We start from the raw sequence: 21,707 nt of genomic DNA, 5'->3' as shown, positions 1-21,707 counted from the left end.
TAATTGAATAATTTCTTTAATTTTTAAATTGTTATATTTTAATTAAATTTCATATTCATAATTTTATAACAAAATGTCAAAATCTTAATTTCTTTACAAAACGCTGCTATTCACTTTCACATTACTGTACTGCTTTTATTACAATTAAAAATTAACTTAAACTAACTATAGGTATATGTGTTTATCATTGTTTGTGTGTTTGTGTGTTGGTGTTTTTGTTTTTTTTTTGTATGTGTGAAACTATACATAAATAAATTTAATGCTTTAAATTAACAACTTATTAACTAAAATGTTAATCTTTTGTGACTTTCGTGGTCCTCTTCCAACAGCCATACCGATACATATGTGTTATATGTATGTGTGAGTTTGTTGTTGCACCACCCTCCCGCTGCTGCTTGTCTTGCTTCTGGTCCAGCAGATAAACGCCGACAAACTTACAAAATTGTGTTTTTTATTTAGTTTTTGTTTTTGTTTTTGTCAAGAAGAGTTCGATATTAAACATATTTCTGCTTAGTACTTATGTAACTTGAGTATGCTGCACTGTTGTAAATATATATGTATGTGTGTATATAAACTTTTGCATATATTTGTTGTTGACATTGTAGTTTGCTTGCTGTTGTTTCGCTAATATATATTTGTAAGTATGTATGCTCAGTTTTATGGATGTTCATCACTTTAAAGTAAAAGTCTCGTAAATTCTGCAAGAAAAGAGAATAAAAAAACATATTTAGAAATTTGTAGATATATAATAAGGAATATGGCAAAAGATAGTGGAAAATTATAAAGAGTTATCCATTTTGATGTTCCCTACTTTTTTTTTAAGAAAAAACACAGAAACTTCAGGTTTAATGGGTAATGTTTATTACTATTTGAAAGAACAATTTTTGGCATTTATTTTTTGAAGATTATCTCTTTCAAATGTTGAGTCCAATTTTCGATCATTTGTTCGACCATTTCGACTGGTAAGTGGCGAATGACACGCGTGTTGTTTTGCTCCAAGACGTAAATCGAAGCAGGATTGTTCACATATACTTTAGACTTTACATATCCCCACAGGAAAAACTCTAACGGTGTGATATCACACGATCTTGGTGGCCAATCGACTGGCTCAAAACGTGAAATTATCAGCTCAACAAAGTGTACTCTAATGAGTGATGCGTTGTATGGGAAGCGGCGCCGTCATGTAGGAACCAAATGTCGCCGAGAACACGTGCTTCAATTTCAGGCATCAAATAATCGATTATCATAGCGTGATAACGGTTACACTTGACGGTTATGGTTTCACATGTATCACTTTTGAAGAAATATGGACACGACAAACGCTTGTTTTTCTGGATAAAATGGCAGCTCTTGAATCTCTTCACGTTACTTTTCGTCCCAAATGCAGCAAGTTTGCTTGTTTACATACTCATTGAGTCAGAAAAGGGCTTCATCGCTGAACAAAACTTGGCTCGAAATCGTCGGATCTTCTTGGATCTTTTCATGAGACCATAGAGCGATGCGATGTCACTTGGGAAGGTCGAGCGGCTTTGGTTCTTCAAGAGAAGTTTTTTATGTTTCGTCCAGCCGAAGCCTTTTTTGTCGCTTTTCGAGATCACATTCAACGTGAACAATTTTTGATATGTTTCTTATGCTAGTTTATATTCTTAAATATTTACAAATACTATATATACGAGTATATCCGTAATATTTAAGGAACGATTGAAACAGTAGTATTTTAGATTTTTTAGGCTATTACTCTAGAAGCTCTCCTTTAAACTTGTAGATCCCAACGTTAATCGGATAATATCACAATATACAATATATGGTAAATACATATGTAGGTCTAGAAGTTCCCGAAAATTATTTATATACATAAGCCGGTCGTAAAACAGATCAACTATTAAGTGGATAGAAAATGCTTTTAAAACATAAAAGCTTATTATTTCAGAAACCAGAAAAACTACCGGGTATAGTTACAGTTGAGCCAGATCACGTTTAGTGGACCCCAATTGTCTATTTGATAACAAAAATTAAGCCCATGTATATTTTTTTTAAGTAGGTGCATTCAGGAACTTATCCACCAAACTATTTTTAAAAATTTTAATATTAACTATAATTTTTTTTAATTGAAAATTTTGGGTACTTTTGTTAAAAAATTGTTTTTAAATCAACCGTTACAGATAAACTAGTGAATTTTTTCAGGATTTGATGGAAAATAATTTTTTAATTTTTTAAGCAATTTTTAATTTTTAAGTAATTTTTAATTTTATTTAATATCATTATGAAATTTTATGTTCACAAGTAAAATTTTAACATCGAGAAAATTCGTGTATGCCTGAGAACCTTCCAAATCTTTTCACCAAGGTGAAATTAGAAAGAAATATTAAGTAAGAAAATTAACTGCCTTTCCAGGATTTCGGCGAAATGATGTAACAAATGCTTCAATTTTCAATGTTGTCCGGCTGAGTTGAAAGCATTTATTATATTAAGATATCTTTCTTAGGATCTAAAGTCTTTGACGATAAAAAATTATTATACAATATTTGGTATTTTGGGTCTGCGGAAAGATATAGAAGGGTCTAAAAGTGAGATAAAATACCAGGTAACGGTGTTTAAACTATAGAGGTTTGCAAGGTAAAGTTATATACCCAATTTGATTAAAAGTGGCCTGTTGTTTCCTAACTAAGATGTCTAATCAACCTTAACGGACCTAAAAAGCAATAGCGAAAATAATATTCGGATTATTATATTATGAACAGGATGTATTAAGTTTAATCTATAAAATAAATGATCGGCGGAACGAGCTGAATCGATTTAGTCGTCTGTGTGCCCGTCAGATAGTATATACGAGAACTATTTCCCCATTTAGTAAGATATCAATTACAAATTTTGCTTACGTCCTTTTTCTCTAAGAAGCTGATCATTTGTCGGAACCGCTTATATCGGACCACTATAGATTATACCTGCCGTACAAACCGAATTATCGGAATCACATTGACAAATTAGAAAACGTGTAAATGAAATAAATGAAAAAAGCAGATAACTAAAGGCACTTAATCTCAGAAATACAAGTGTAATATCAAACGTTGGAAAAGTTATCTCATTAGGATATTTATGTCGGATTAATCATACTTGAAAATACCAGAAAAGAATTGTTAAAGTTATGTGATTAAACACTTCTCCGTTCCTTAATATTACATGGGACATGGCAAATGAGTTAAAAAGGAGTGAACTAGAAACACATTTAGGAGTCAATAAAAAGAGCTAAGAATAAGAGCTATTCATTACGCCCCATAGAGCATACATGAGGAATGTTATAATATATGAGCATGTATTTCGGGTTAGTAACCTCTCTAGCGCCAGCCGTCAACGTTTGACAGCATGCAACACTCAAAGCAAGGGTCACATGTCATTCAACCGTTCATCAAAAGGCGGCGTTAAAATGTTTTACTTCAAATCACTAGTATTATGCTGATTTGTGTAGATGTGTACATATGTATGTCTGCTTGTGCACTTGTCGCCGCTGTTTGTTTTAAGAATTCTCATCAACACATTACCGTCATATGTACGTAAGCGTCTGCTTGCAGAAGGCTCTTATTTTTAGAAAGCAAGTGTCAGTGCCGTCTGTGCACTGTTATGTTTGTACATATTTACCAAAGACGCCGGTCGGTTCGTTAACTTCATAATTTGTGCAATAATAATTAGCACAAATTGTATCGTTCTGGCATAAGCAAAAATCTTATAAAAAGAAAAGAGAGGATCGCGAAATGAGTGTGGAAAAGTGAAAGTTTATATTGAGATTTCGAAATTACTTTGTAATGAAACGAACTTTTATTTTAAAACAGTTTTTTATTGTAGAAAAGGATATATATGTATGTATTAGGATGATTCAAAAAAAATTTTTTTCTTCGTTTGGTACTCGCAAAAATATGTTCCTAGACACCTTTTGCTTGGAGGATGGATTCATGATTTTTTTTTTCATTGAGTTATAAAATTCATAAGGAAGAAAAAGTTTTCCCAAAAAGAATTAAACTTTAACTGTTAATATCTTTTAAACGGTTGGGTTTACGAAAAAATCATTGGAGATCTTTTTTGTAGAGCATTCAATTTCCTACAAAATCTAAGGAACAAGATATTTTTTCAAGTAGTTGGAAGCGAGATATAAATTTTTCTATCTGATAATAAGAAAAAATAGAAAACTGTAAGAAGGAGGACCTTCCCGTTACAATTAAGAACTCATGCTTGGAGAGGCTTTCTTAGAGGTGTCTAGGAACCTATTTTTCCGAGTACCAAACGAAAAAAAAATATTTTTTTTTTGAATCACCCTAATATGTATACCTATATAAACCATACGTTTTTATTAAGTCACGCTCAGGTACAAAGGAACACAATATTATTATAAGAGTAGGCATCTCAAAAAACCGTGTGGCCCATAACCTTAACGAGATATTGGAGTTGAGAAAACAATTAGTAAACATGGGTGGGTGTCATGTTTGTTCTTTCCAGACAACAAGTAAAAACGTGAGACCACTTCATCCGCCGTTAAAACCGCCGACTATGGATGAAACATGAAACCACTAGTTCACTAGACCAGAGTCCAAAGCACAGAAATTTGAGTCAAATGAGGACCTCATCGCCGCCTCGGAGGGTTACTTGGTAGACCTTTAGACGTTTAAAAATAGCTGGAACACCGCTAGCTTAAGTATATTGAGTCAAAAGGATACTATGCTGAGAAAAAATTCGCTAATTTTCCTAAAAACTTACTCTTTGATAGAATTTAAGGAGTTATATCCATTCGTCAATTAAAAAAAATGTATTTTTTGCTATCGAATGTATGAATGATCATGCTGTCAAGACGAGTTGCTTTCTGAGTGACTGCCTATCTGTCCATCCGTGCAAGCGACAACTTAAATACAAATTGAGATATCTTTATGAAACTTGTTATATATATTTCTTGCCATGCAAGGAGTATTTATGTTACAAATTAAAAAGTGGTCGTGGTCCCGCTCTCTAATTCTTTTAATGAGCATGACTCCCAACCCATTCAAGTTTTAATAACCAAACTCGCTGAGGGCAAATTTCTTTGGCATACCTAACCTAACAAAAATAGTCGAGTTCGGATTATAACTCCTTCCACTCTCCATATAACGGTTTTTTTATGTATTAAAAGTGTGCTAAATCAATATCTAAAGGCGTCAGAGGCATTCGATTTTAACTCAGGTTGGTTCAAGAGGGCTTTATAGGACCCGGTGTCAACTTTGGTCGCCCACATTCAGGCGAAACCCCATATCTCGTGACCTACTCGATCGATTTCAACCAAATTCAGTAGCTAATATTATCCTGTCTTTCCTTTATTACAGTGCAGATATTGGCGATATTAGACAAAAACCATGCCTACTTCACATACTATATAACTAACACAATTTTAAATCCCATCTTATTCTTTCACTATCCAGCATACAAATCAAGAGCCAATTACATTGATTGGAAAAAACTTTACAACAAAACAGTTAGTAAATTTAGTAATAGTTCTTTCGAGTCCAGCTTATTTCAAGAAACTCTCAAAGTTGAACCCAAACTATTCTAGCCCCCATATACCGAATATATGAACCTCAGCTTCTATAACGAACTTTTAACCGAAAATATTTGTCGACCTGTCAGCTATGTTATGGAAGATTGAAAAGAGTTTTTTCCGGCTTTGATCGTTGCAATTTGCGAGAATATAAAATGTTTGGTTACACTCGAACTTAGCCCCTCTTTTTTTGTTTATTAAATAAAATGCTTCTTAAAAAAATTACAAAGAAAAACAGTTTTTCTGACTTGCAAGTGGGTATACATAAATTCTGAAATAAAAATTGCCCCATAATTGATAATTCATATAATATTTTATATATGTATACATACAAAGTATTATGTATTGGAATATTTGTTTAATTTTCATGACTAATTTTTATAACGATATTATTATAATTATTATTATAACTTCTTTTATTTCTTTGGTCATCATGTTCCCAGTATCTTTACTTATTTATATAAATAAATTTGTATTTATGTATGTATGTGAATATTTATATCCTTTATGCTAAGCCCCAACATTGCAAGGGTGGCATAACCTTGAATAATAACGCGAAAATGTTATTACAACTTTTCAGATTAAAATCTTAAGAGTTTATTCAATAAACACATATTATATTTACACACATACATATATGCAAATATATACACAAACGCATATATATCTATATAATTGTTATTTTATGCATATGCGCACGTTTTTTTCAGTGTGTTCGTGTTGTAGCGATGTGCGTCATAGACGACCTTTGTCGTGTTTAGGTTAATGCACTGTAAAATTACTGCATACAACTTTTTTGCAAAATATTGCATTTCACACACATATTTATACACGTGCAACTGTGATATGGTTAGACATAGCATTCTTTGTGTGTTTGTGTGAAGAAGTGTGCTTAATTGACCTACCTTCGTAATTAATTCGGCCGTCTTGATCCAAATCGGCTATGGCCAATAATTGTGTGAGTTGCGTTTCTGAGAGGGGTTCTCCAATCATTTCCATGGCGGTTTGCAGCTCGTCGCGGGTAATGAAGCCATTGCCGTCACGATCAAATACTCTGTGAAAAAAAAAACAAATAAAATCAAGTTAAATTATTGTGTAAGTTTACGCTGTGTGTACTGATTAGAGTATCTGGCTCAGAACCTCTATATGAAAATTGATCTTTCAGTTCAAATTCAGATGGTATATTTCAGCACTCATGATATAACTGAATTGTATCTAAGGGTTTTAGAGTAAAACTCTATTTTATATTTATAGACAGTTGAATAAAATTAACAATACTGACAGAAACTTGCAACATTCGGATTATAAACAGAGAAAATATGGCTTATTCTCTTTACAGTTGCTGTTATAGTGGTAGAGTTAACAGTTCTTGGCCGGATCCATTCTTTTTACGTAACATAGATCCGACTGCCGGGAGAATGTCCAGCCAGCGGGTCTAGGGATCAGAGTTTAAATTTTAATCCACAGAATGCCTTACGTTTTCTGTAAAGGCTGTGCCGTACAGTTAATAATGCTGTACCTGTCATGAGTTGAGTGGGTGCTCAACTGGAAGTAGTTTCGGCTATAAGGTCTGACCAGAGACTAAATTCTGCTACCACGGGAAGAAGTAAATCATTGGAGTTCGCTCCAATTCTTGGTTGGTGTGGTTTAAATCCAAATTCAGGCAGAACTGACCTCTTGTTATTTTAATGTGATGTCTCATTGTGGTCGGGTGGCGGATCCAAAGTACGGCAGGGAGTTAAGATGGGATTGTTTCGAGACCAATTGGCAACAATTAATGCTTGCACTATTTAGGGCGCTGATCGAGACATTATTTTGAACCGCTGTGCTCTTGTAGATCCTTAAGAAACTTATAGGATTTACTTCGGCCCTATGTGTTCAAACCAGGCTGGTTAATTCAAATTAGTCGAGTAGTTTTTGTGATATGATATTACATTCAAAAGTGGGCCATTCCAATCCTTAAAGAGAAATTGACATAGTTCAACCAATTAAGAGACAGCGGTTACGCTGGATAGGTCATGTAGTCCGAATGAGTGAAAACACTTCAGTTCTAAAGACATTCGACGCAGTACTTTATGGGAGGTGGGCGTGATCATTACCTGATTTCCTTTATTTATTCATTGTTTTTATAACTGAAGTGCGAACTCTTGCAGATATAGTTCTCGTTATTTGCTAAGATAGTATAAGATAAATTCGTACCTGCTTTTTAAATTTGATTAATTAAAATGTCGCGTCTTTTTAGTTTTTTCAGAGTTATAGCTTAATAGTTTTGAAATTTACTTCAATTTCCACATTTAAAATTTAATTAAATGCAAGGTATTTGTATGTATGTATATGTTATGTAGTAAAAATTCCATAATTCACAGTTCGAAGTATTATGAATTAAGGTTTTACTTCACGTACACAAACGTGACAGGCCACCGGAAGCAGAAATTTACTGCCAAACCATAGCTAAACAAAAGAAACGGAAATATCTCTGTGTCCAATACATTACACTGGCTTACTTATAGTGTGTTTTAAGCCGGTTCTTTTGCCTGCACTTGCATAGCGGTTGCAAAACTGAAAAATGTCTGCTCATGACAGCAAGGGAGTGAAATGACGTCAGCCAGAAAACATTTGCGGTTTAGTGCTGAGCATTTATGGTGACTCTAGGTATAAAGACCAACCATAATAAATTCAAACTAAAGCAGTTTAATAGACCAAGTTTGTGCATATATATATGGCATATATATGCAATATTATATATATGTGTATTTTGTTTTGTTTAACTGTACGTTAAAGCTTATGTAGGAATATGCAGCGCTTTAACATCGATACTTATAGTAGCAGAAGCCATACACCTGATAATACACAAACCCATAGTCCTTATTTATTATTGGCCCGCCTTTAATTAATACTAAGCTCGGGCGAGATTCTAAGAATCGATATAAAAGAGAGATAGCAGAGTTTGTTGCATTTATGTACTCGTACATATGTATAGATACCGTAAGTACATAGTATATTTGTATTCACTTGACTCACCTAAATGCGGCGATTAAATCTTCGGTGACATCATCGTTCTCCTCTGGTTTGCTTGCATTCTCTTCTTGCTGTTGTTGTTGCTGCTGCTGTTCATCACGTAACGCCTGAATGCGTCCCACCCATTGCAGGAATTCGGCCTCGTTGATTAACCCATTTCCTGCAAATGAAATTAAACAAGATGAAATTGATTAGAATTATTTGAAGAGCACTTAATACAGGTAATTAAAGAAATATGCAATTATCTATGAAATATTTGCTCTATCGATAATTGTAGGTAAGAGTTTTAAGATTCTTCTATTAAAAAATATGTTTTACAAATGTGAAATAATGATCCTCAACAGCTTTGTGGACTACTAAGCGTAGGCTGTAAATTACAAGAATTTTTTTCGTCCGCTTTCAAAAACAAAACAATAATATACATATGTTTGACAGCTATATGCTATAGAGGTCAGATTTCGTAGATTCCGACAAATTAGTAGATTCTTCTTGAGAAATGTACGTGAGTGAATTTTCAGACTGATATCTCAAAATCTGAGGGACTAGTTTGCGGACGGGCATACAGACGGATATGGCTAATCGACTCAGTTCGTCATGCTAACCATTTATCATCCGACACCCTATAAAATAGCAGTAGCTGGGAGTGTACTCGAAGACGCTAGCCGATTCGGCGCCGTTTGCAGAAAATTAGACTGAGGTATGAAACGACTTGGCGCATTTTACGTCGAGATCTTAGATTGATAGCGTACAGCATGTGCAAGAATTAAAAACACTCGAACTTTTCAAAAGACTTCGCCTCGCTCTTTGAGTTCTGGATAAGTTCCAGGAAGATCCTACTTTCTTGAGCCAAATTTTGGTTAGCGATGAGGCTCATTTCTGGCTCAATGGGTATGTAAACAAGCAAAATAGCCGCATTTGGGACGAAGATCAAACTGAAGAGCTTCAAGTGTTGACATTTCCTTCAGAAATATAATACAAGGGTTTGGTGTGGTGTGTGTTGTGGCGCCATGTAAACCGACTATTTGATGCCTGAAGATGTTAACAAAACATATTGGTCAGTTGGTACGATATTGATTGTTTTCAAAGGAGTCTTGGTTTTTTTAATAAAAAAAGGGTATATTTCTGATTTTATTGTGGAAAAAAACATCGTTTTTCATTTTATATACCGGTATTTACGATAAGCAATTATAATACGACAAAATTTTAGTATCCTACAGAAAGTTGCTTTCGTAGGTCTCGGAAGCTTTAATTTCCAATTTATGTCATATTCGGATATTTTTTTTATTTTAAGGGGTGTTATTATAGGTTTCTATCGTAATCTCTGCAAATTGGTGATGATAAAAACATACATAAAATTCTTCACTATATTACTCTTTCTATAATGCTACTACACTAAAATTCTGATACCAAGTTCAAGTTCATATTCTTTAAATAAAATCTTTAATTCCTTCGCTTAATCCCAACTTTAGCGCTTATAGAACAATACGTAAATACTCGTAGTTTCTAGTTGCTTAAATAACGCTTTGACAACCACGCATATTTGTGGCTATTAAAAACACTTTTCCGCACAAGTTTTTCCTCATCTTTTAGTCATTAAATCATTATGAAACTGAGCACTCACTCAACGTCAGAACAAGAGCGCCGTTGTTTTCTAAATACTATGAGACCAGCTTAGCAGCAATGGATACAATTGCAACAACAGGAACTAAATATAATGACAAAACTATAGTATGACAGCACAAAAAGTAGTTCATACAATGCATATACTATGTGTATATATAGAAATACATAAATACATAATAATAGTATATACAAATTGCTGTGTCATATACGAGTATGCAGGCGAGAGTATATGAGTTTCTTCGGTGTCTGGAAAAAACAGCAGAAATATGAAAGCAGAAAGAAAATATGGAAGAAACACCATTTGAATAGTGCCCTATAAAATCAAAGAAATAGGGGTTTAGAAATATTCTTTCATATGGGCACTATGCCCATATACTTGTTTGTACAAGTATGTCACATACATAAGTACAAGGGTTGTAGCCAATTATTTTAAATTTTGAATAGCAGGGTTAAATATTGGACAAATGTCAAAGAACACATGGATTATATGGATTTTCTTTTTTCTATTCACCTGGTGGTACTTTAAAATCTTCGATGGATTTTTGAAATGAACTCGAATTTTTTAATAGATATCGATGAACAAAATCATCATATGAATCGTTAATAAACTGTTAAAATCGCAACCACCACCAAGAAACCCAATTTAATATTCTGGTGACGGTTATAATATTGTATTTAAAGATAAATCAGTATAACTTAATGTTAGGAAGAAATTTTTCTTAAATAGGAAAAAAAGAATTGTAAAATAACAATTGAGAGAGAACAACCAACCGTTCACACAACCGTTCACACACGAATGATCCTGGATTTATCTCCGGCAATGAAACATTAACAACATAGCACCCTCAGAATTGTTGGAATATTTATTTTAGAACTGTTTTTTGCCGTTATAACAACAACAAAATCTATAAATATCGATACCGTGATATTCTTTTTGTGACAAAAAATTAAAGCTAAAATTATATACACATTACAAGTATCTATAAAGAAGGAAGTAACATAAGTTCCTTCAATAGAACTTAGATTGCATCGATGCTACACTACCCTTCAGAAATAAAAATTTTCCATACGAGAAATTTATTCTAATCCGTCAGTTCGTATAGCAGCTATGCGCTGTTATGGCCTCATCTCGACGCTTTCGAGACTTGAGAAGAAAAGGGATGTGCAAAATTTCTTATGACATCGCAAGAACTCAGAGGCTAATGCGCGTATATACAGATAGACAGACCTAGAACGTCACGGTAATCATTAATATTGGCTAGTCGAAAATGTCTTTCCGTATTTTGTCAATAGATGTCGTTGTAGTCGTATATCTCCAGTTACCAATCACATTGTGTCATAGCATATAGTATTAGAAAGGTGAGATTTTAAGCTTCATTTAACAAAAAAAATTAAATTCGGGGAAGTTGAAAAAAGTTACAGCTGTTCAAAAATGAGTGAAAATAATCAAGAATTTCGCTATATTTTGAAAGTTTTTTTTTTTAAAAAGGGAAGAATGCCACGCAAGCCATCAATGAAATTTGTGAAGTTTATGGAGTCGATGCTGTATCAGTTCGTGTAGCACAACAATTGTTCGCTTGCTTTCGTTCTGAAATTTCGAAATTTCGATTTTCACTGATGAAAGTTATGGCATAATTTCTCTAGCGAAAAAATGGCAAAAAGCGGTCGACCAAAATGGTGCATATTTGTTTATTTATTTATTACTTTAAATATAAAAAAAAAATAAGTTAAAATTTGATTAGAAATACGAAAAGACTTTTTAGACTACCCAATATATACTACAAGTACATATAGTATATTTTATTATTATCGAATCGAAGTGAGAATTATTATTTGATGGATCTTGGTTTAAAATTACAGCGACTTTCGTTTCGGAACCACTATTGAGACGTAAAATATTTCCCAATAAAATTCATCAAGAATCGGTGGTACCCTAAAATTTATACATATGACTCTCAATTTCTCAGATACGATCAACGCTGTTTCTTTCTAATTCGTTTTAAATATATACATATATTGTAGACCTCGTATGCAAACAGTTATTTGCTAAACGCTTGTAAACAAGTGGGTGTGTCGCAACTTGTTTGAAATGCTTATATAATAGCTGCTGCAGCAACTATGAAACTGCTGCTGATGACAACGTTATGTTGGCGGCACTAAGAAATTTAGGAAAGAGTGAAGGTCCACGGGTGGCTTAGTAGCAGTAAAGCTGTTTGCCATAAGTGCCGGAAATGGCAAAAGAGCTTGGTTGAATTGCATGCAACGCTTGGATCCAACTATTGTTGTAGGCGGCTTAGAAACATTGCAAATTGTATGTATATACATATGTGTGTCTGTAAGTATGTAGATTCGTATTTGAAGTGGTTTTGAATGGGAATTTTAAGAAATGAAATTGTTGCGAAAAGCACAAAGCTGCGCACAAATTTAGACAAAAGACGAGAAAGCTCTGGAAATTCGCAAAATAAAAGTACAACAAAAATGTAATATTGAAACAAAGGCAAGCATTATTGTTAAGTAATAAAATGTAGCACACACTTATACATACAGCCATGTATACATACGCACGAGTGCATTTAGCGCGTAAGTCCACCTAAATCTGCATTGCACTTTGAGGTTATTTGCTGTGCCTTTAATGCCTTTTAAAGCCATTCATACCACTTTTGTCGTTATTATTGTTACAGATATATATTTGTATTTGTATTATTTTGGCGAATGCAACTGTAAATCGCTTTACTGTTCACTGGTTAGCTGGCATTGACCTTGAGCACAATGTCGTTGTGGCAATAATTGTCAGTTGCAGCAAGAGCGTTCACGGTTTGCTAAAGAAGCGTAACACATGACTTTCTCGAAGTGCAACAAAAGTCTGTTTTCGACGCAGCGCTGTAAGGAATTGAATTTATATGTGCATGTGTTTTGGGGCACCATGTGGTATGAGTGACTTTATGGAAATTTATTTGCAGTTTTAATCACTCAAATAACTCGTGAGCAAAGGCAGTTAAGAACTTTATTTTTAAAATCGGAAACACTAATATAAGTAATTGATAACTTACAGTATTATTCTGTAATTTTAATTTGTACTTATGAGATCACTTGAACCCAAAGCGTGGAAAGACGCATCAATCAGCGATTTTACGACGTCTATATTTTTGTATGCAATTTCTTTCGATTCTTTTCAGCAGCACCTCAAAAAAATACTCGCCTGGAAAGGACCCCATTTACCATGAAGAAGTAAATGCCAAGACTGGAGTCTATTTAGAAGTAAAAGGCGAATTGTACTATAAAAGTTATTTTTAAAGGAAAAGAAATCGCTTTCATCGGTAAGTAGCCCTCAACTATCTATTGGGTAGTTGAAAAAGTCTTTTCGTATTTTGTCCATAAATGTCGTTGCAGCTAGCGGAAAATTGGAAAAAGTGATCGTCCCAAATGATACATATTTGCATATTTATTTATTAGTATAAATATAAAAAAATAGTTGAAGTTTGATTAGAAATACGAAAATACTTTTTCGACTACCCAATGTGATAACTCTTGGAGTTGAGTGTTCAAATATAGTAAGAAAGGAATTTTTATGCAAATTAAATTATGCTATGCTTTGGGGAAAGATAAGTACATTTTCAACCAGGTAATCTAATAGGAGCTCCTGGAAGCCAGCGATTTCGACGGGATCGGAACATAATGTGAAAAAAAATTCTATTGGATTTAAAAATTGATAAAATTTGATATGCGACTTTTCGATTGGACTTATAAGTGAATATATTGGATATCTTGTAGCCTAGTCTGAATAACTATGCGTTCAAGCCTAACGAAATTGAGAAAGGGTCAATTCCTCAAAGCAATTCGAGCGCCTCTTCTGCTATAGAAGACGGTTTGTCTTCCATGACGGAATTAATGGCTCCGCGTAAACGAGGTTCAATACCTGACGGAAGTTCATCGAGCAATAATATGTGTAATTTTTTACTCCATTAAATATATTTTAATACCCAGAGCAGAGTATAATAAATTTGTCAAGAACTTTGTAACACCCAGAAGAAGGACCCCTAACATATATTCATACATACATACATGCAAATTAAGATCAGCTTGACAAGCCTAGTCAATTTAGCCAAGTTTGTCCATCTATCTGTAAGTAAATATTTGAACTTGTCCTTTGGTTTTTGAGATTATCAATCAAAACTTTCTTTTCTTCCCAAGAAGATGCTGATTTGTCGCAACCGCCAATATTGGAATACCACAAGTATATATATCAACTAGTTGTCTTACAAATCGATCAAAGTCAAGATCTTGTATGGAAAACCTTTTCATTTTCTAGGAAAGAATCGGGTAGCATACGGCTGCTATACAAACTGCACGACCGGAATCAAGCTCTTGTAAGGAATCTTTTGCATTTGTGAAAGATATTGTAGCTTTGGTGTAACCTAAGTAGTTTTTTCTTCTTTTTTTCCTTAATTAACTGTATATTTGGTAGTAAACATTTTTTTTTATTAAAAGGATGCATATTTAGTTTAAAATATTACCATGATTTTTTACATATACTATTTGAAGTCGAGATGTTTAACACACATCAGTACAAGCAATTGATCTTGAAGTCAAAATACAAAAGAATTTTTTGAAGGTAATTATCATAGATTTGTCATGCTGCCAAGTTTATTATTTATTAAAAAAAAGCGCTAACTATGAAACCAAGTGAAAGGCTAAAGCAGAAATTGGCTCAGTCATTGCCATTGCCAATGCCGCTTTGACGAGTACAAAATAATGGCAACAAATACCCAAATACATACACACACACACATTTATAGTACACATAGCTATGTGCAAATGGGCAAATATGTGTAGCCAGACTTATAGGTAAATATATGCACGAGTGCATTATGAAACCGCAAATGTTAGTTGAGTCGTTGTTATCAAGAAAATCTTTGTGGGTGTATCTTGGCGACGTTCAGTTCAAATGTTGCCAAAAAAGTACGATTGTGCTATTAAGTCAGTAAAAGCGATTGTATGGGCGTAAAATACTGGAAAAACCAAATGTTTGCCTACGAACGTAGTTATGTACATACTTGTACATATATTTGAATGTATGGATATTTATGGGCAAGCCGAGCACACTGCAATTATTGCAAATATGGCGCAGAGGCCTTGAGAATATGAACGCCTTTTTAACGCAATAATGGCAAATACGCCTGTATACATGTATGTATGTTACTAAATGGCTAAAATACTGAGAATAAGAAAAATAGCGAAATTTATATTAGGTGGGTGCTGCAATTCACAAACGAAGGTTCTTCAAACATTTCGTTTTAGTTAAGAAAGTAGATGATGATCGATGATGTAAATTTCTACGAAGCTCGAAACAAGTTAAATATAATTTGCTAAGCACTGCATGTTGGATGGCTTGAATGGTTACTTTAGATGAAGTGTAATCTTTTTGGTTACTAAGCTTCTGTCGATATTCGATAATATCTCTTTCGTTTTTTGTATTGTGCTATAAAGATCCGACTCAGTAGTGGGCCATATCTAGATTACTGGTTTTCGGTGAGCATGTGAATTGAGGATTTCTAAATTGGATATAGATAAAGAAAATTCAGAAGTAATAGTATAGTAGCTTCTTTGTTATATATTACGATCGAAATAAATAGTTGACTGATAGCGAGGATCGGTGATTTTGAGTCAAACTGTTCGCGTCGGTAACAAACAGCTGCCAAATACTATAAATACTTATTAACTTAGTTAGATCAAACTAGACAAGAACATAAAAAAGTTTGTATTAATCTGAAAAAAAAAACAAGTAAGAAAGGGCTAAGTTCGGGTTTCACTGAACATTTTATACTCTCGCATGATAAAGTGATAATCGAGATCATTAATTTCATTGAAATCGGTCGAGTAGTTCCTGAGATATGGTTTTTGGTCCATAAGTGGGCGACGCCACGCCCATTTTCAATTTTTGAAAAAGCCTGGCTGCAGCTTCCTTCTGCCATTTCTTCTGTAAAATTAACGCACTTTTAGGGATTTTCAACGTAACCTTTGTACGGGAGGTGGGCGTGGTTATTATCCGATTTCTTCCATTCTCGAACTGTACATGGAAATGCCTGAAGGAAACGGCTCTATAGAGTTTGGTTGACATAGCCATAGTAGTTTCCGATATATGTACAAAATACTTAGTAGGGGCGGGGCCACGCCCACTTTTCCAAAAAAAATTACGTCCAAATATGCCCCTCCCTAATGCGATCCTTTGTGCCAAATTTCACTTTAATATCTTTATTTATGGCTTAGTTATGACACTTTTGTGGTCATGGCAGTGGTCCGATTTTGCCCATCTTCGAACTTAACCTTCTTATGGAGCCAAGAAATACGTGTACCAAGTTTCATCATGATATCTCAATTTTTACTCAAGTTACAGCTTCCACGGACGGACAGACGGACGGACGGACAGACCGACATCCGGATTTAAATTCTACTCACCCTGATCACTTTGGTATATATAACCCTATATCTGACTCTTTTAGTTTTAGGACTTACAAACAACCGTTATGTGCTTAGCAACTTTGCTGCGAGAGTATAATAATCGCGACGGCTTGCGCGCCGCAGTTTAAATGGAGCAATGCGGGTCAAATATGATCAGATGGTATATATGCATTACAAAATACATATATATATTTAAATATTTCTAAATTATTATTCATGACAAATTTTTTACGTCGCTTTTACAACTTTTGTTATAAAGGATATTCTCTCATAAAGATTTTCATATAATTTCTATATTTGTTGACGTCGTAGGCCTGCAAAACATACCCAGTAGATTTCGTAGAATACTTCCAGGTAAACAGTTTTTTAACATATATAAATTTGGTCCCATAACATAGTCTTGGCAATCATAAGTGAATTTGCACTCGTTCCAATTGGATGAAAATCCATACCAAAGCTACGCTCAAAAACAAATGTTAAATAATCCCAACGATTGAAGATACATAAAAAAATTATTTTAAATTAAATATAGGATATACAAATATTATTGTCACGCAAGTTAGATTTTTCTCTTTACAAATTTACTTATTTACGCTTTGATACCGCCGTGTATTGATGCAAAAGTCAAGCGCTCACATTAACCTACAATTTTTACGGTCCACAAATTTCAAATGATTGTGGTTTTGATATTTTTGCTTTGCTTACACCCGGCGTCATTATCCTTTGCCTACTTCCTGACACTGCCATTGGCCTTAACTGCCGGCAAATTTTGCTTTTTGCTAAATCTCTTGTAAACAGCTCTCATATGTATGTAGCTAGCATAATTGATTACAAATCGTTGCCTACGCGGCGAACTAATTGAACGATTTTTGATGCATATTTAATATGAAATTGATACATGCTAATGCCTGTGTATCGACAAATAAAAGCATATTTTTGTATGGGGCGCACGAAGCGCATATGCGATGAGCCATTATGCATGCATGTATGTGTGAATGGCTGTTTACAAACAACAATAATTAGCGTTAGCGTCAACATGTTGTTTGTTACTACGTATGTATGTATATGCACTTATACGTACATTAGGGCGGGTAAAAAAAATGAATATTTTTTTTCGCTTGGCACTGTGCAAAACAGGTTCTTCGGCAACCCTAAAATAGTCTTCTCAAGTATAACTATTAATTATAACGGTAAGGTTCTCCGCCTTACAGTCTTCTATTTTTTTTTATTATCAGACAAAAAAATTCAAATCTCTGATGAAAATATTTAAAAAGTTAAAGACGTGATGCATGAAAATGGCAAGTGTTACAGAGATGGCAAGAGAGCTGGACATCTCTCGCGAGTCCGTTCGAACGATCTCGGTGGGTATTTTGAGTATGACCGCGTTCCTGCTCGACTCGTCTCAATAAAGCTGAATTTTCTTCAAAAAGAGTACCATAAAGAGGTCTCCTTGGACATGCTTGATCGTGCGAATTTCGATCCCACATTCATGAAAACCATTAGAACTGCCGAAGAAACTGGATTTTATGAGTTTGACATGCAAACAAGTCAACAATCAACAGAATGGAGGGAAAAATGTGACCAAAACAAAAAACCACGCCAAAGTCGCTCAAAGTCAAGATGATAATCACTGTTCTTTTCGATATTCGTGGTTTGGTGCATCAGGAATTTTTTCCGAAGGGACAGACAGTCAATAGTTCTATTTGTCCGTATTGAGGCGTTTGCGTGAGATTATCCGTCGAAAACTGCCGGAATTATGGAAGAAAAATTCATGGAGTTTAGACGATGATAATGCACCATCTATGAAACTATTTTTCGAGTAGTTGGAAGCAAAATTTTGGTGTGATAAAAGAGCATACGTTTTCCAGCCGAAAAAAAAAAAATTTTTTTTTTACCCACCCTAATGCATATTTACATGTACATATGTAAATATCAACCGTAATTTGTGCCTGTTATAAGTCATTATCGGAGCACACACAGCACATACAGTTATATATAACAGCAAATTGTATTAGGATTGCGCTTCAATGTTTTTATCTGTCGCACTTTGCTGAAAGGCTGAGCTGCCATAAAGTAGCTGCTTTAACTTTCTGCTGATTAAATCTCTACGCTCCCCATCAATTGTGATTGAACATATTGTGATGCATGCTACGCATAATTGATGAACCATTTCTCGTACGGTATTGTATTGTGTTGTATATTCATATATACATACATACATACATACATACATAACATACTTGGGCGTATAGCATTATAATGAAGTAGATGGAATTATTCGAGCTTATACCTAGTTATTGGTAACTTGATAGACAAGTTGTCGAGCGGAGCATGTAATGCTTTGATAAAAGAATGACAAAGTAACTTAAGTTCCAAGTTGAAACTTCGAAAATATATCTACAAAAAAAATTCTAAAATTACACATATGTACATACAATTTAAACTAATTGTTTATTGAGATGTCGAAAACACTATATTATTTATTTTAGGCAAATGGAAATAGTTAAAAAGCACCTATGCGGACAGGTTTGCTTTACTCCACTCGACTAAAACCGATTTGAACGTTTGGGTTTTGAGTTAATTTTAGTAATATTTCAGGCAATATACTATTTTTTATATTAGTTTTGACAGCTGGAAATACCACCTTGCAAGTAATTTTTTGTAACACTATCCGATTGTTGATATTTGATAGGTTCTTTAGCATTATTCAGAAAAGCGTCTACACTCGATATTTTAACGATCAATAGCCAATTTCATCGTGGGCTAGGAGCTGAATTTTTACACGAACTAAAAATTCAAACCATCTCTTTCGACACCAATTCGAAATAAAACCCTTTTCCGATAAATGTTTGCAAAAGAATTCCGCACTTAATCGAACCTAAATTTCTCTATAAAATTTAAACTTAGTCCAGAACGTATGTAGTTATTCAACTCTATTTTCTATAGCCCCAGAATTACTTTTCCGAAAACATTTTCAAGCTCTAGAGTGAAGTCCAATAAGTGAAAGAAAGTAAAGCAGTTAGGATAACATGATCTGATCTTCAAGCAAATGCAAAATGTACTGGGATGGCTCCATTTTAAGCAATGCACCTGACGCAGAAGAAGGAATTAGACTTGGATCACTTGAAAATTTACAATATTCTAAAGGTGTTGTGAAATCTAGACACAGTAAAATCTGCATCTTGAAATCGTAAGCCCATCATAATCTTGAAGGCAGTTAGATTGAATAGGGTTGACGTGGTACGATGCTTTTACTTTATTTTATCGGGCCTTAGTATATCATTCGAAATGAGGCAGGCCATGATAATGCGATATAAAGCCTTTAGATTATTTTCTGTGGTCGTTGAAGAAAATTTTTTTAATTATTATTTTATTTTTTGTAAACACTTTTACAAGAAAGCAATAACTGGGATAAGTTTCCGTGTCATACACTGATTTGAGAATAGATCTAAATCAAGGGTGACCAAAAAATAACATCCGCCAGATAGCGGCACCGCAAATAAACTTGCTTGCTGTGTTTGTTGTAACACATATCTTTCGGAGGCAAACGCAGGCATTCATTTTTTTGGAAGTCAAACGGAGCCAAGTGTGCTATGGCTTGAATATCTTTGATCTAAATTATTAGCACAATGACACATTAGATTATATCTCATTGAAAATGTGAGGGTGTCATTATGGCACATATGCGCATTCATTTGTATTTAGCGAAATAGTCCATGTCTTTGACTAAAGCTCGACTATGTATCCTGTAGTCAGTATTCCATTTAGGAAATGTGTTGCCACTCAAATTCATTCACTTTAGTATAAAACAAATGCATAGGAGACATATGAATATTCAGAAAAGAAAATGTCACTGCTTATTTAATTGATGGTCACTGACCGCAATACTCATAACAGCTGCTATGGCATCTTCCACACTTGGTCTTAGCTGTCCTTACACTTTGGCTTATGCTATGCTGATCACACATAAGTACAACGTACTTATTCGCCTTGACAAATCGCCTTTGTATGTATGTATGTAATTGCTCTCGTATGCATGACCACATTGCAAGCTGTTGACTTTTGGTCCATGCAAATATTTTCATTTAATATAACAAGTCAATTGAGCTGAGCATACTTGAGCTGCTGACACCATGCTTTGCCACATAAGAATAATATGTGCAGCACAACTACAGATGAAAAGTGGGATTTGTAAGTAAAACAGAAAGGGAATATTGCACAAGGAGCCAAGAAATCCTTTCATTGCTGCATGCTTGAGCTCTGACGTAGTACTTCAGCTGGCAAGCCATTTATTAACATTAAGCTTCGTCGAGGATTGTGTTTTGATAACGAATATTCATTTCATACAGTATTGCCATTCAGTTGTGTTTTCACCAAAAGTGCATTGTGTATATTTATACATGTATCTAATGCGGTAAATAAATGAAGCGGAATAAAGTGGAAATGCAGTGAAATAATAAACTGTCTATCCGTCTGTCTGTTGAGAAATCGATGTTAAATTTTTTCACACGTCCTTTTCTCCCCAAGAAGCTACTTATTCGTTGTTACCGTCGATATCAGACTACTTGAGCACATAGTGTCATACAAACTGATCGCTCAAAATCAAGTCCTTATAAGAAAAAACTTTGTATTTAACCAGGCAGTGTAAGGCAGTGCTACAATCTCAGAGTAAATTTTGTAGATTGGATCACTATAGCATATGTATGTACATATATAGCTGCCATACAAGCTGAACGATCAATAGTAAGGTAAAAGGTATTTTTTATACGCCTTTTTTGCAATAAGTAATACACCTGCAAAGGATAACGTTGTTATGATGTTTCGCCATAGCTGACATTAACGTTTTTTATTTTTATTTTCAAAATATGTACTTTCAAAATGCTAGTGCTGATACATTTAAACATTTGAATTTATTACTTTTCATGTAATTAATTTTTATAGCGAAAGTAGCACACTGGCTACGAGATTTCTCTGTATTTAGCAACCAAGCGCGTTCATTGCCTTTAATATTCAACAATTCTTGCTACTCCATTGACTGTTGAGACGGTCAATG

The 21,707-nt window shown here is 34.1% G+C and overlaps 1 protein-coding gene across 9 annotated transcripts in view; it reads right to left on the bottom strand.

Annotated features, from left to right (window-relative positions):
• Positions 1–32: 32 nt before the first annotated feature.
• The window catches only part of LOC105225287 (calcium-binding protein E63-1), a 141,213-nt gene continuing 119,538 nt past the window's right edge, over positions 33–21,707 (bottom strand). For all 9 annotated transcript variants that reach the window (XM_049458944.1, XM_049458943.1, XM_049458952.1 and 6 more), the window contains 3 exons: positions 8,576–8,732; positions 6,460–6,608; positions 33–698 (listed from right to left, as the gene is read on the bottom strand). In XM_049458944.1, the coding sequence (XP_049314901.1) occupies positions 676–698; positions 6,460–6,608; positions 8,576–8,732 (329 nt within the window). In that variant the 3' untranslated portion in view covers positions 33–675. The remainder of the gene's footprint in view (positions 699–6,459; positions 6,609–8,575; positions 8,733–21,707) is intronic.

This window comes from Bactrocera dorsalis, chromosome 5, assembly GCF_023373825.1.
Source record: "Bactrocera dorsalis isolate Fly_Bdor chromosome 5, ASM2337382v1, whole genome shotgun sequence".
Lineage (NCBI taxonomy): Eukaryota > Metazoa > Arthropoda > Insecta > Diptera > Tephritidae > Bactrocera > Bactrocera dorsalis.
The sequence above is the reverse complement of the archived record's forward strand: the minus strand, read 5'-3'. Positions and strand labels throughout refer to the sequence as shown.